Consider the following 16,426-nt stretch of genomic DNA (forward strand, 5'->3'; position numbering starts at 1 on the left):
TGCTGTGAATTTTCTTTCCTTCCCTTCCCATCTCCACTCTCTTCATCTAGCTCTCCCAGCAGCATCCTTTGGAGCACAACCAGTACTGAATTTTAACAGCCACAACCTGTCGTGCAGAAGACAACAACACACCAGTGGCCAGACTTTGCTGGGCCACCACCTTGTGCTTCAATCACATTTTCTGCCAAGCATCCATTGTTTCTCTGCTATTTCCTGCTTTTCCTCTTCTCCCAAACTGCACATGGCTGAAACGGCTGCAGCTGTAAAAAGGTCTCCACTGTTCCGATCTGCATGTCCTGGGGGCTGAGGCATTGACCACTGGAACACTGCCCTTAAAATAATCAATAACCCTGGGTGACATGCCAACCTTGTGCTGGCCAACCAGGGAAAACTTGGGGTATTTCCTCATTCTCCAAAGAGAAGCAGCTATTTGTTTAATAGAGGCCGTCACCCAAAAACATCTCTGAGCCTCCCTCAGACCGCCACACTCCAGGAGAGAGGAGCTGGAAAGCCTGAAGCCAGCTGAGGGGAACTCTGGAGCCTTGAGGCCATCTTAGCTCTGTCTAGAAGGTAACTAAAAGTATTTACAGTGCTTTCCTTAGCATTTAAAAGCAAAACTTTTTACAACCCTCATTAAAAATTAGAAGCTTGCTCTAGCCACCTTGCTTAACGAAGCTGCAGAATGTGCTTTTGTTTGGTGAATTAATAATGTTTTTTAAGTGCTTCTGGCAGTCCAGAGTGTTTTCCTAAACTGTAATAACACAGTCAGATCCTCTGTTGTGTACAGGTAGCAAAGTGGCATTGATTTTGGTGGCAGAGGCTCTCGCTACACCTGGTGATTGTTGTTTAGATAAGTTCTCCCTGCAGTTTGAAGTGGTACTGAGATAGGTCAGAGAGAACAGGCTCTTGCCCCCTATTCTTCCAGCCAAAGCAGCATCATGTTGCTTTGCACTGGATGACAATTGGGCCCTCCAATGTTGTATGAAAGGTGCAGAAGAGGATTTATAACTCAGCTACAAGACTTAGCTTTTGTAAGAGGCCAGGCAATGCCTGTGCTTGTTTGCTTCTCTCTGGGGAGGGGAAGTACGTGGGGCTGGGAAAAGCTAAAGCTGGAATGAGATGGGAAAGCAGACAGGCAAAAGTCAATGTAGAAAATAACCTACACATTAGTTATTTCAAAGAGAGGTGAAATATCCAATATTTTTCCCATGTCCCTTCACTCCTTCCCCACTTCATCTTTCACTTGCACATTGTTTTTCTGTTTAGATTTTTACCTCTTTGAGCTGGGGCTTTTTCCAGAGGCTTGCAAAATGCCTTGTCAAATTTTGAGCACTGTATAAACAATAGGTAATGACCATAAACAAAGAAGTATCTCTGTTAAAAATCTTCCCCTCTGGAATAGTTTAATTCCAGTTAACTTGTTTTAAAGCTAGATTAAAAAGTACAACATGATTGCAAAGAGCTCAGAAGAAAAGGCAGGGAAGCACAGTTCTCTTATTGAACTCACAGCGGCAGAGAATGATGCAAATTTTTTGCTATAAAAATGCAAAGTCGGAAGTCTCTGGCAGTCACAGCTGCCTCACAGCAATATATGGCACCTGATAAAGTCTTTCTGTTTTTCTTTTCAGTTACAGAGGTCTGAGGACATTGTCTATCCTCATGCCTTACCTTACCTCTTCACTGTCTTTGTTTTGTCAGCAAAGTCTGTTTTAGTCTGCCTCTGTTTTTCTCAAACGTCTTCATATTACCTTTCACCTGGGCCTTTTTTTGCTTGGGAACCCAAACTGGACTGATTTCTGTGCTCCTAGCCTGCTTAATACCTTCTCAACACCAACCTTTGTTATAAAACTTTAAGGATTAGCCACTGCATATGACCAAATTGAGGGACATTTCATGTTTACTGTCTCAGTTATTACAATAACCATTTGCACGTAGCAAGCGTAGGCATCTGCACGTGCTTGGCTACAGGTGTGTGTACTGCAACGGAGTGTGACCAGATCCTTTTCCTTCTCTTGCATTTGGTAACTTGCTCACAGGAGAGCAAAGCCCTCTTTGTCGTAAACTGTCAGTTCTCTCTGAGGAAAGAAACCCACAGATTGGTATTTTGTATTTTCATGCATATTTTATACCTTTATGCATCTGAAAGCCTTGAGCTGGATGAAGCTATGATAAAACATCATGAAGAACTTGTGATCCGTTTGTGTCACAAAGTTCATGGCCATGTGAAAGTTCAATAATTCTGCCTCAGTGGTTTGAAATTTCCAAGCTAACATGGAGAAATATCTGTGAATCCACTTTTGTACTGATCAGTCTTTTCTCCTTGGCTATAGATCACAACATGTGTACAGAATGAGCTGAGATTGTAGACTTTGGTGAAGAGGGATCTAATAGCAGCCTACAACAAACTTGGGGGTGACAGAGGTGGTGGAGTGGTGGGAGAGGATGTAATGAGGAGCAATAGCCCCATTTACAGATTGAGAGATTCAGGTTGGACACGAAAAAACATTTTTCACCAAGAGGTTGGGTCAGCCTGGCAACAGGTCACCCAGAGAGGTGGTTGTGGTTCCATCCTTGGGGGTTTTCAAAGCTCAGCTACATAAAGCCAAGGCTGACACAGTGACCTGGCACTGTTGATAGTCCTGCTTTCAGCAGAAGGTTGGACTGGAGACCTGCAGAGATCTCTTTCAACTAGTACTTCATTTATGTTGATTCTTTTATTTTAAAATAAGAACCCAAATGCTATGAAGTACTAAGCAGCTGTTTTATATGTTATGGCAGATCTCTGAAAATGAGGTGGGATGGCTTTTTGACCTGTCCTTAGCAAATAACCACAGGATTAGACAGGCTTATAGTTTTTCGGGTACTTTAGCATGGATGCCAAACAAGCCCACAACCCACAGTCTTATCTATTCTTAACTGCAGAATAAGAATGTCACAGAAAACAGTAATGAACATTTCACCAATTTTTGCTGACAGTGTATTTTTGACTGAAATAGTGGAAATGCAGCTGGTAGGGGTCCCAGTGAGGCTTCCCCGTTTTCCAAAGCACCAAGGCAGGGTTGTACATTCCTATGGCATTCTTGGTAGCCATTTCCTGCTCTTCTAGACCTTCAGTACAAGACATTTCAAACCAGCTTCCCAAGACAGTGGTCCCAGACAACCCAGTACATCCATCTCCCCTTCCACTCAAGGCCTTAGCCCCACCATGAAGACTGCCAGCCAGGGTATCTGTTTGTGTGGTCATGGGTTTGTTACTTATGTTCCCAATGGACAGACAATTGTGCATTAGCAATTAAAATGAAACTCTATGTTAATTTCATAGCAACACAGGTTTAGTCCTATAATTTTAAATAAATCCAATTAAACATTCCAGTTTTGAGTAATTCAATTTTAAATAAAGTCACTGAAGGGAACAGGGTCTGTAGAATAGGATTATCTGTGTAAGTTTTACCTGGAATATTTGTTTCTTCAAAACTGATTCTTCTTTAAAGATTCTTTGTTTAAGAAAAAAACTGCTGAAATCCTGTGTTATCTGCGCTGCAGTAACCCAAACCTCCCTGTGTCTTTCCTGAGCAGAGAGCTGCCATGTGCACGGGGAAGTGTTCGAAGTGCATTGGGATTACCCTGTTCCCACTGGCGACATGTGCCATCGTCTCCAACATTCTCCTGTACTTCCCCAATGGACAAGTTCTGCAGCTCAGCGAGATAACCGATCTGGTCTGGTATTTCCATGGCATTCTAGGAGCTGGGATACTGGTAAGAGAGGTGTTTCTAATGTTTCTTAGGTGTTTTGTTCTGTTTTCTTTTAAATTCAGGGCCAAGAAAACCTCCATTAACAGAAAAAGTTATAGAAATGTGTTTTGCATAAACTTATGAACACCTTAACTGGGAAGCTGGGTAACGTGACTGAGGAAATTTATTTAGGACAAAAAAGTGGCTAATGAAGGTATTCCTGAAATACATAACAGGACTCCAAGACAGAAGGAAGCACTAAGACTGACTGCTCACTCTGAGGAGGGTTACATGGGTGTTCATTCTCCATGAGTCAAAGCAAAGCTGAGGTCCTAAGATTAGTTGGAGGTCACTATTGTCTGCACTGCCTCGTTATTCCTCTAACTGATTTTATGCACACATAATTCTCAAAAACTTTAAGGGCAAAACTGAAACATTTCAGTAGGTGTTAGTTCAAAACTCAACTAACACTCCAGAAATGTGGAGCTGCAAATGCCTTAAACCCTGAATGCCTCATGTTCCCGCACTCCCACCTACATCCTCTTGGGTTTGATCTGGTTTGAATGTGCTCTTCTACAACTAATTCTCCATTCCAGGTCTCAGGAAAGATTGCTTTTACATGAATATCCATGGCTGGAAGGGAACATATTGGGGAATAGTTATCTTTCCAGTTCATCAGAAAACCTGCTCCCTTTGTGCTCATCCAATTATCTGCCCAAGTGCAGTTAAAAAGCTGAGAGAGTACTGTACATATGACCAGTATACTAGCTGCTATGCAGCCTAGGCAAATGGTAAACTGGCACAGAGTTAACTACCTGTATGCCAAAAAAAAAAAAATGAATGTTTAAGAATTAACTTAGAAATAAAGCAAATCTCATTCACAGTCAGGCTATGATGCAGCTGCCACTTAAGTCTATGGAAAACCTGCAGTGGATGTGGTTCAGACTCATATATCCCAAAGCAGAGACATGGTATAAGATCATTCAATAAATTGTTCTCTACCAGCAGCTTGCCTGCTTCTTCTTCCAGCTACTGCTTGGGCCTATTACTCATGCTGAGCTTCAACGTAAGCATGAGTCTGTAAAAGGAAGAAGTGGAACTACATGAGAGACCTGTGGAAAATTCATATCACTGCAAGCCCAGGAGTCATTGGCGTTCAATGAAAGAAAAGGCAGATGTTAGACATAAGAGCATCACTGGCTCATTGAAAATGAGCTCTCTTTTAAGGCTTCCGACAGACTTGCCTGTGGCCAGCACCACATACATCAAAAATGAGAATAGCAAGTAAGAGGAGAGGAAAAATTTGCATTGAGCTTCAAAACACAGCATTAGGAGTAATTATTGATCCACAAGCAATGCTATTAGGTGTACAGGTTTTCCAGAAAACAGCATGAGAAATGCCCAGAGGTGAAGAAAAGGGTAAAGAAAGCATTGTTATCAGCTCCGTTTTCTAGGTGCTGGAAACATGGAAAATTGAGGATTGACTTCTGGGCCTCCTAAAGAGTTAAACAGGGGGAAGAATGTCCCATGTCTGGAGTCTGGTCCATATCCTGGCTCTACAGATGAGGCTGCAATTCCCCATGCACCTCTCTGTTTCCTTATTCAGACATTTAGGGTGTAAAGAGAGGCTCTATGTGTCATTGTAACATCCCTCCTCAGGGAAAGCTTATATGCAACACTGGGAAGTACCTGACTGAGCCATGGCTCATGCACAGCTCTTGTTTTACTGACAACAGCCAAATCTAGCAAGTTCTCATTCCCATGTCAAAAGGCCAGTGTTTAAAATCAGGCACTGCATAAAAAGAAAGCTGCCAAGCAAACCCTTCATCCTGAGCCAGGCTAATAGATGACAAAAAGGTGTTTGCAGCTTAGATGGAAAACCTCGAAAGAAAGAAGACAGCCCTGGAGGAAAGGAAGTGTTGGCTTGATGGGCAGAGGTATTAACTCTTCTTCTGAGTGTCAGACAGTAGCACACTGGGGCTGATGCTGCCTTGAGGTCCACTTGTGATTGTTTAAGAGATGACTTCTTTCCAGGAAGAGGAACACCTTTTTAACCTCAATACTCTACTTCTTCAGGCTTCCAGCTGTGGTCCAGCCACCACTGCAGGTGCTGTAGGTTGCCTCTGGGGTGTGCATAAAAGGCAATGGAGAATAAATCCTTTGAAAAATATTTGGGGGCCTGTAAATCTAAGCAGGTTTCATAACCCTGTCCTACACAGTCTAACAGAGATATTCACACTGCACACATAAATTCCAAAAAAAAACCAGCAATACCCTGCTGAAAAGAAGCAGTATAGCTTCAGCAACCAGAATTAATGTACCAGCTACTTGCCAGACAGCTCTAGTTGTAATCCTACACTTATTTCAAAATAATGCTTCAGCAGCACCAACATCTAAGCAGGTGTAACTCACAGAGAAGAGATGGAAGGTGGTTTGCATTTGAGGAACATGATGCCCCAGCTCTCAGAATTCAAAAACCATCCCAGCAAAAGTGCTGCACACCAATTCAGTTTGTGCTTTTCTCACAGGTTATTTTGCCGGCGTTCATGATGCTGGGAGCAGGAGGAACAGGATGTTGCGCTAACAGATGTGGGGTAAGTGGATATTTATGTGTTGAAATGGCACTATAGAGTTTGTGCAACAGCTCCTAAATGGCTGCTCAGCAGGTGGAAATGTGCAGTCACAAACCATCACGCCACCATCAACAGCCATGTCAGGGAAACATAGAAGGGGAGCTTGATCTACAGCGTCCCTGGGCTGGGGCTGAGAGCTCAGTTAGCCAACAAGTGTTACAATATTGCAGCTGCTGGTATAAGGGAAATCAGCCAGGGATGATATTGGAGCACTAAGGCACAAAGCTGCGGGCAGAGGGGTACTACACATAAAGTAAAGCGTGGCTTTACTTTACATAAAGTAAAATGTGGCTCCAGCTTCCCCTGCTCAAGGCAATACTAAAGGCTAAGACAGCTACCTATCCCTTCTGCTTCCACCAGGCCCTGTTTCCTCCATACCCTTCCATGGCAATTTGTTTTTCCACAGGTTCATTCCTGCTTTCCTCTGTAGGGGTAGATAGGTCCCCTATTGGCAGGTCCATGCTAAAAGCCTGAGCTGCTGCATCTGGCCCTAAGGAGCCCACACTGCTTCCCACAGTTATGACTAGTAGCCTGTATTTGCCCAAATGTTATGCACATGAAACATGCAAATGCAATTTAGGCTGTCATCTAAAGAACAATTAGAAAGACTTTTTTCCTTAATAATTAAGGATATTATAAAGCAACACACTATACAGACATCTCCATTATTTCTCAAGCCCTGAGCACAGACTTCTGTGTGGCTATCATGATTGGCAAGAATAAACTGACGTAGAAATATTTTTTTAGTCTGCATCCTTCCCAGAAGCAACCTGGAATGAGAGATTCTATACAATAAAGCATGTATCTTCTCTAGTCTTCAACTAATATTTTGTTTGATCCATGAGAAGACCTTTACCTCTTCAAGATGCTTTACTTAAATTAATTCATTATTCATAATACCAAAATAGCATTCTTCATTAGGATGGAAGCAAGTACGTCCCAAGGGACATGCCATTACATTGATTTTACCAAATGTCACAGGCACAGATAGAATGCTAATGATGGCCAAGCAGGCCAGTTGCAGAGCTGGGGTGTGAGCCCAAGCACCCTGAACCCAGTGCCTGAGCCAGCTGCTTCGCCTGACCTTGTGTGATGTAGAAAGCAGTGGTGGAAAAAGAGCCATACTGTGGTGGTTCTCCCACTCTACTGAATGTGGTGAGTTATGAGGGGAAATCCAGCTGAACTGGGTTGAGTTCACACATCTTAGGTGTTCCTTCCCCATCCTTCATTCCAACACTAAATATTACAGAGCCAAGAGTCGAACTTTCCCAGGTTGGCTGGGTTCACTCCTCAGCCCAACAATAAAGGCTGTTAGCACAGTGTCATTCAGTAGCCCACATCCACAGACCTCCCACTATCCTCCATTCCCCTCCCCCACCCTTTCACAGTCTGAGACATTCCTAATAGCAGTATATGAATGCCAGATATACCGTCTGCACCTTCCCATCACTGATCAGTAACCTACAAGCTGTCCCTCCTCTTTTTTGTTTTCACTTACAGAGAATACAATAGATGTTGACAAAGTAGTTTCAGTATGCACGATGATATTTTATAGAATTGGGAGACTCATTGAATCTTTATGGTTGGAAAAGATCTTCAAGATCATTCAGACCAACCTTCAAAGAAATACCACCATACCCACTAACCCTTACTACAAAGTGGTAAATATTCATATGAAGAGAGCTAGCTGATGGCCAGGTGATGAAGCTATCCAGAGCAAACTAGGGAATAGGCTCAGTGAGGACAGTATATCAATTAAAATGTTGTTTTCTGGGACTATGGGAGTCACACATCTCTGTGAGGTGAAAAGGGTGAAGGTCTACACCCTATGTTTTAAACAGAATGTGGTTCAAAGTAGAGATGAGAAGGGGACATGAGCAAAGAGTGAGTGGCTATGAATGGCATTAAAAACAACAGTTTCCCCTGCACAGCTCGAGGGGAAGAGTGATTTCCAAGCATGCAAAAACAAGTGAGTATTGCAGGGAGATCTGAAGGCCAATTATATGCTTCTTCAACAGAAGGAAGCTCAAGGAAAATTTGCTTTGGGGATAGTGGAAGAAAATGCAGAGACATCCACAGCAGGGTTGCTTAGATGTCCTGAACATACAGGCTGGATACCCAAGGCAGGGGATGGTGTGAGACTCTGGAGAGCAAAGGATCCCTGGGATCCATTCAAACATTCATAAAGGCAGCAACTTCCCAAAGTACCAGAAGTCCTTGTGAGGTAGGTCTGGGTGGACCTGATAAGGGGTCCCCAGCTCTTGTCCACCAGCTTCCACCTACTGCCAGGGAAACAGCCCTCACTGGAGCTACTCAGGAGCATCAGTAAATCAAAGGCTAGTTTGGGTACCTTTCCGCTTTGGAGATCTTAGGTATAAAACGACAATCTACACTGAATACTCAGCATCGGTTTACACAAGGAAAAAAAAAGGTTAAAGCACTATTATTGATCAGAATTATCATTCAATCAGAACATAACATTTTTCCTCAGGGAAGGGACTCTATCCTATTGTATTTTGTGCAATTTCTGGTTTAATAGTTTCAGACTTCATCAAAGACTTACACACTGCCAAACTATCTACAATAATTACTATATTTCTCATACTTTTTAGTCATCTTGTTGAGTTCTTCAGTTGACAGTGATTATGTGCTGCATCAAGTTTTTTCATTAATACAATTTAAATTATTACTTTCAGACATGCATAAATGGCTTCCTGACCTTGCATTATGGAGTAATGATTTTGAAAAGTGATAGATTTAGAAAGCTTCCTTTTTTGCAGCTTAGCATATGCACATCTAAAAGCATCCACTGCACTAGCATGATGAGGAAAAAAGGCCCACCCAAAATACAGCTTCTCTCATTGCATCAGCACACATACTCCAGTATTTCTCTCTAAGCCTTCCTTAAGAATTACCAGTAGAACAAGAATAGCCATAGCAGCTTTCCAGAAAAACAGACCTAGAAAAGCAAAGATATTTGGATAACTAGACAGCACAACAACTCCAGAAAAAAACCCACCCAACCAGCCAACCAAAAAAAAAAAACAAAACACTCCACACCTACAGAGAAAGAAACAGAAAAGAAAGAAATGTGCATGAAACAAGAACCAGGGCAATAAAGAGCAACACAAGCTAGGACAGGAGGAACTTGGTAACTTCACCAAAGCAGCTGATGCAAATTCTCAGAGAACGAATGCTAAAAGTCATCATCATCTCACCAGGGGCAATCCAATTGTGTGAAGAATAAAGCAGGGAAAACATTAAAAGAAAAACAGCAAAAAGAGAAGCAAAACCTTTGTGAGAAGTAGAGAACAGGTCAACACCACAGGAAACTAATTTCAACAAACTCAAGCATACCAGTTTACACCTTGTGTTGCAACCAAGGACACAAATGAGGAAATAAAAATTTCAATGAAAAGTTCATTCATTCATGGCTGGGCTTCGCGAACAAAGATTTAGGAAGGCTCTATCCATGTTTGTTACAAGCACGCTGGTGGCTAATGAGGTCAATATGAGATAGACATATCCGATTGCAAAAGGCACAACAGAAAGACTCCTTAGGTGGTATATTCTGCAAGACACGGTTCTTCCTGCGTTGCCTTTTCTCCTCGAGAGTGATCCTGCGTGAGTTCTCAAAGGAAACAGCAGCGTTATAGATGGCGTGTCTCCAGGCCTCCCAATTTGAGGCCAGAGTAGATCAGTGATGATGATCAATATGGCCAAGGCTGAGATGTTGTTTCAAGGAGTCCTTGAATCTTTTCTTCGGGGCTCCTCTCATGCGGCAGCCAGTGGCAAGTTCACCACAGAGCAAGACCTTAGGGAGGTGGTGGTCCTTCATCCTGGAGACGTGCCCTGCCCAGCGCAGCTGAATTCTCAGCAACATGGCCTCAATACTTGTGACTGCTGCTTGTTCTAGAACAGATATGTTGGTCACATAATCTGACCAGTGGATGTTTAGGATTATACGGAGGCAGCGTTGATGGAAGTCAATGAAAAGTAAAAGTAGGGAAAATACTGAAAATTTGAGATCATGAATTAGTTAATAAAATTCTTGGATTTCTACAGATTATGAGGTAAGCCTTCAGAAAAGTGTCCAGAACAGTACATATAACTGGAAAATGCTACTACATGTCTAGAAAATGTCAAGAGAGCCAATCTAACAGCTGCAGTAACCTCAGACTCCCCTTTTGGTGACAATTAATGCCTTTGTCTATATGATTTATACACAGTAAGGGAAATAGTTGGCTCGAGGCTAGTCATACAGTCGACAGATTTCAAATGATAAAATCATGTGACAGAGAACAGTCATCGAAGATAGCATTGACAAGTATTATTAGTACTAACTACTATCATAAAACACAGTAATAGCAAAAGACCGTTTGACTTTTTCTCTCATAATTATGTTTGAGATGCCCCATACTGCTATACTGTGCTAAAATGAATTGTTAGCATTATTAAGATCCTTCAACCAGAATACACAGTTAAAGTAAATGAGAAAAGTGATTCAACACAGGTAGGAGTTTCAAACAGAGTGTCAGTCACTCACCTTCACCACAAGGCATGGTTGGTGATCTTAGTATGAGAGACAGTGCATCAGCTGAAACCCAGGCACTCCTTTGGTCCGGGACAATATGCTAAATTACCCACATTTTGCTGACAATGAAGCTCTGCTAAGAGCCAACTCAGCCAACATGAAGATAAAGACAAAAAAGAGTATCCAGCATTGCAAAAAAAAAAAAAAGTTATTAATCCATTATTATTATGAAATCTCAGCAACTTCTAATTCAAGGATTGCTTTAGAGGCAAAACAACACACAAAATGAGTCAATTCACACACCAGCATCATGCAAGGTTCTACAGAAAGCAGTAATGTCATCAGCTGGCAAGTTGGAAACTGCATTCACCAACATGTTTGGACAGTGAATAGTTTTTCAAGACTATGTCACAAATCTCCAACATGGATGGTGGGCATTTTCATTTGACTATGTAATGCAGAGGTCTGTGGAGCAACTGGCTCTAGGAGAAGGTTTCTACCTGCCTTGTGGACTGTTAGGTTTCACTGGTATTTGCTGGCAACAGGGAAATGCGACCTGAGGTATTTTTGGCTTCAAACACAAGTCATGGATGAAAGTATTTCCTGTGTGCTTCCTCAGCCATGTCTCTATCCTGACTCCCAGGCCGGCTTGCTGCCTTGTCCCTGCTCCAGGTCTTCCCCTGGCTCTATCAGTCTGCTCCAGATTTTTTTCTCCTTCTTGGCAGTGTTGTGAACAACCACAAGCAGTGACTCTTAGCAAGACTAGTGGAAAGCCTGTCCCAGATTAAACACCAGTAGCAGCTCCTAGTATTCTTGTTTCTATATACAAACAGCAACCAGATGCATACCATCCACTAACAGAAAACTACCCCAAAATGGAGGAAAGGTAATGTTTCTGTGGGAGTGGCTGATGCAAAACATATAGATGCATTACATACAATCCAAAGTCACCACTGGTTTGTTGCCACACACAGCACAATTAGATTTCTCAACACGACGGCGGTTACCATGTGTCATGGTGCTGCAAAATGAAGGAAAGCAGCAACAAGAAAGGCTTTTTTGCATTCCACCAATTAGCAAAAACAATTAATGCATCTTCTGTTACTTTCATACCTGGTTTGGTGGTTGCTTTCTAGTTTCTGTTGGTGCAAGGGCCAAGAAAGGTGAAGAATTGGAAATGCCAAGGCACATGATATGGAACACATCAAGCCAGGACTGGCTTCTTACTGGCTTTTGAAAGAAGGCTCACCAGATTTTTCATAACTGATAGTTCAAGTATAAAACTCTGAATAAGTAAAGCTCTGGGCTTGCCATCTTTTAAAATTCTCTCACTTCGCTTCTCATGCCTAATGGAAAGTGGACGCATTTTGGCATTTAAGGAGTGGGATTTCAACAGTTGTTGCTCAGCAGCAGAACATCTTCATCTATCTCCCTTGGTTGAGAAGTGCCATACAGTCTTATGGACTACAAAGTACCACTGTGCTCCCCTCCCTACAGGGGTTTCTACGGAGGGAGGCCGCAGCATCTCCATTTTGCTCCGTGCTCCATTCCATCCCCCATAGCAGGTGTTTATTGCTGTATAGGAAACTCTCATGGGGCATGTCAACCGTGTTCCATCCATTGAGTAGCAGTTGCATTTTATCTTGTAATTCTTAGTCTCCTCCAATTTTTTAACCCCAGTCATCTTCCCACACTCTCCATACCACTCAAACCTCTGTGCATGCAATGTTGAAGGTCTTTTCCCTTCCAGATGCTGCTGTCAGTGATCCTGGCTGTGCTGGGATTTGCAGGAGGAGCATATTGTGTGGTCATCTCCTCACTGGGGCTGATTGGGGGTCCTCTGTGTGACACAGGTGATGGAGAATACCTCTACCCTTTCAGGAATGACACTCTGAAGTGAGTATGGCTTACAGGCTCCTCCAATTTCGCTTTCCCTGATCTCTCCCCCACCTTTTTATAGCAAACTTGAATTTTTCCAAAATTAATTGATGGACCACCCTGTGTATGACTAAACTCACATTTCTCTGAATAGCATGTTCCAGCTGGTCACCTCTTTGACCAAGGAATCATCCTTTGGCAAATTGTCTGAGTTTCTTCTGTTGTGCTTGTCATGGGCCCCTTGTGCAATTTGCACCATGCTTTCAAAATGCTGGTGAGCTGTGACTCCCAAAGGAGTCAAAGGGAAATGTTTGATTACTCTGCCACATTAATCTGTTAAATCATCAAGAATTGAGCCTGCTCTACTTACTTCTGAAAAGCAAAGAAAAAACCTTCTCTGAATCTTTAAAGTTAACCTTGGCAATCATGCTCTTGAAGTCAGAGATAGAGATGGGCTGAGATACCACAGCAGGAATGGAGAACATGGAGACACATCTTAAAACCATTACAGACCTTTCTCTTTGGTTATTAACACAAAATAACTAATACAATTCAGCCATAGAACAAAGAGGAGCTTCTTGTGTATGCAACAAAGTACAGATGTGGTTCTCTTCCCTAGTTATCAATTGGATCTGTGCAAAGGGAATTCTGAAGAGAATCACCAGCTTTTACCAACTAGTAGAATTTGAGACTCACTTTGTGCAATCAAGCTCAGAAAACGTAATGCCAGAAAACACAGAAAGCATTCTGCAGTTTTTATTTTCTAATACCTTGCCAATTATTTTTCTCTAACACAGAGATAATTACTTGTTCAACCAGACAACATGGAGTATTTGCAAAGAACCTGAAAACATTATCCTTTGGAATATTGTCCTTTTCTCTATTCTCCTGGCCATCGGTGTGATTGAAGCTATTCTTTGTTTTATTCAAGTCATCAATGGACTTACTGGTTTCATATGTGGCACATGTATGAGGAGAAGAAAGGTTGGTATGCAGTAGAAGATATCAGAGTGCTTTACATTCCTACCAATTTTATTTTTCAGGCTCTGTAATGGTACATGAGCTGACAGATGTGCACAGCCCCTGAACAAGCTCCTCGGGGGAGCTGAGGCAGTACAGATTTTATTTGCACACACACTTTCTCTCCATCACATTGCAGTCAGGGATAACCTGGTCCTCAGATATTTCTGAACAGCAGAGCAATATGACATACTGACATACTCACTTGCATGGTTGTGTTCCTATTCAAGAAGCCTTTTTGATAAAGTGTAATGACCCTCCCTAGCATCTGTAAGAGAGCGACAAAAAGTAGATGTTTTAAATTGGTCAACAGCAGTTAAATTGTTATTTTACAAAATGGAAGAAAACCTCTTTCAAGTTTCATTTATCACTACTGCTTCCTTTTAATTGTTTCTTTTCATTGTACAAGATATTTGCAGTAAGCCTAATATCCCCCTGCAATATTAATTAATCATCTTTCATTCATTGCCTTACAGACAAATATTTCTGGGATGTGAATGACCTACAGGGAATGCCAGGACAAGCCCCGAGCTGCCGATTCACATACAATAAGGACAGTGCACTGTACTGTATTTGTGGGGGAACAACAAACCAAAAACAAAATGTTCGGAGTTTTTGGGGGCAAAATGAATTTTTTATAAAAGACATCAGGGTGGAAAAGGGCTAGATCATTTAGATCTGAGACTCCACATTTTCATCTCTGTAACTATACCTGCTAAACCTCAGGTACTGGCAAAAACGTTATTCTACCTGGTCCTGACTTGTGTATTAAGCACAACAATCTTCAGATAAAAGATCACCACTTGCCCTCTTGTGTATGTGGGAGATGGAACTGTTGTTAATGTATATATTTATCAACTGCATGAAGCAGGCACTCTCTGGCTGATGTAAATAACGTCCCATCCTCTCCAGATCCCACTGTGGCTCACCTGTCCATTCCTATTAACTTGCTAACTGGGCACTCACAGATTTGAATTAGGATGAGCAGAGAATATACCAAGCAGATTTTGAGACATTGCAGAGGCAACTGAAGAACAGTTTTCAGCATCCTTCATCCACCCTGAAGCCAAATACCCTTGTGCCATTCAGTAGCTTCTTCAGTAGTATCTGAGAGATGTGGGAGCCTTTGAGGGGCATTTGGGTCAATACAGACAGCAGGGTTTGGAGCAAGAGTTTAGAAACATCTGGTTTAACACAAGGGTGAAAACCATTTTGCCCTCATGAGACTACATAGGAATTTCACTAACTTCCACACAGGTCTGTAGGGCTGCTCTAGAATAGATCATATGGCCAAACCAATTGACTAGCTAAAGATAACCAAAGATAAAGGTAGCAATTATGTTCAGCTTAGTAAAAACCAGAAGATATAATCTGAAGGCAACAAACTGCATCAGTTTCAGTTTTAGTATTATAGTAACAGTAATCCCAACCAGGACCTGCATAACACACAAGCTCTTGATCTTGAGCTAAAGTCCATGACTGGGAAATTTCAGAAAATCGATCATTTCAGTGACTTCCTCAAAGGTTAATTCTTGGACATGAACTGTCTTCCCTCAGTCAGCCTTTTAATCAATCTTTGCTGAACATATGTACACAGCTATGAAAACCTGAATATATTTAAAGTACTTGGAGCCTATTTTCAAAGAGAGATATTTGTGTTTTCTCAGTCATAGTTGTTCATATTTCTGCATTGGAGTAAGCTATTTGAACACAGTGATCGCAGACACACACTGTTTGTGCTGTCCTCCAATGTAGTATACAAAATGCTTCATATAAATGTCTCCTTTATACAGAAATGGGGAAGAAGTTGCCTAGATGAGGAGCATATGTACTTTGGACCACAGTTTTACCTCTAGAAGCAGGAAATTTGACCCATAAAACTTAAAAGCACCTTCTGTAAAAAATAAAGCATGAGACTTGTCCAAGTTTGTAATCATCACTAGGTGCATCCAAGCCTGCTAGGTGGCTTAAAAAGCTCATGTTCATTGTCAGCAGTGAAGCCTGGACAGTGCTACCACATAAAGGAGACATCAAACCAGGAAAAGAGTCAAGGAGGCAGCTAGAAATATTCACATGTAGTCAGGTGGAGAGAGACTACTTCACCAGCAGAGGGGCTCTATGAACTCTTCACAGTCCCTGCCCTCATCTCTTAGCTTTGACTCCCTGATTCTCACCTCTCTGATAAAGCCAATTTGGGCTGTGCCAGCACCAGGAGAGGGAGATACTCACTGGCACACTTCCAGCACAGAAAATTAAGTGCACTGTACTGCTGCCATCTGCTTGTTCCAAGCTGTCCCGCCCTGGAGATATTTAGTGTTATGTCTGTGTGCTCCTGGGGACATCCTCTGTCCTGCCAACTGTGTGATCACTGGCCTCTCTAATATATGTAAATATTAAATATTGTTCTTCTGAAGTTATTTTCTGGCTTGATTTGTGCAACGTAAAGCACTTGTGACTTCAAAGTACCTCCAGTAGGAAGAGAAATGGAATAACATAGAAAGCAGAGTTAAATTGCCACTCCAGGTGGCAAGGGTCTCTCCCATGTCCTCTGTCACACCTGAGAGCCACTCACAGTTGTCTAGAGACCTAAGTATCTCAGATGGAGTTAGCAGCACAGAAGTGTGGGTAA

General features: G+C 42.1%; 1 protein-coding gene across 1 annotated transcript; it reads left to right on the plus strand.

Annotated features, from left to right (window-relative positions):
- The first annotated feature begins 416 nt into the window (after positions 1–416).
- On the plus strand, positions 417–14,891 carry LOC116783212 (transmembrane 4 L6 family member 1-like). The gene is made up of 6 exons (XM_032680560.1): positions 417–570; positions 3,577–3,756; positions 6,261–6,326; positions 12,650–12,795; positions 13,575–13,761; positions 14,274–14,891. The coding sequence occupies exons 2-6, from the start codon at positions 3,586–3,588 to the stop codon at positions 14,292–14,294; spliced, it is 591 nt and encodes a 196-aa protein (XP_032536451.1). The 5' UTR covers positions 417–570; positions 3,577–3,585; the 3' UTR covers positions 14,295–14,891.
- The last annotated feature ends 1,535 nt before the right edge of the window (positions 14,892–16,426 follow it).

This window comes from Chiroxiphia lanceolata, chromosome 2 (genome assembly GCF_009829145.1).
Source record: "Chiroxiphia lanceolata isolate bChiLan1 chromosome 2, bChiLan1.pri, whole genome shotgun sequence".
NCBI classification, from domain to species: domain Eukaryota; kingdom Metazoa; phylum Chordata; class Aves; order Passeriformes; family Pipridae; genus Chiroxiphia; species Chiroxiphia lanceolata.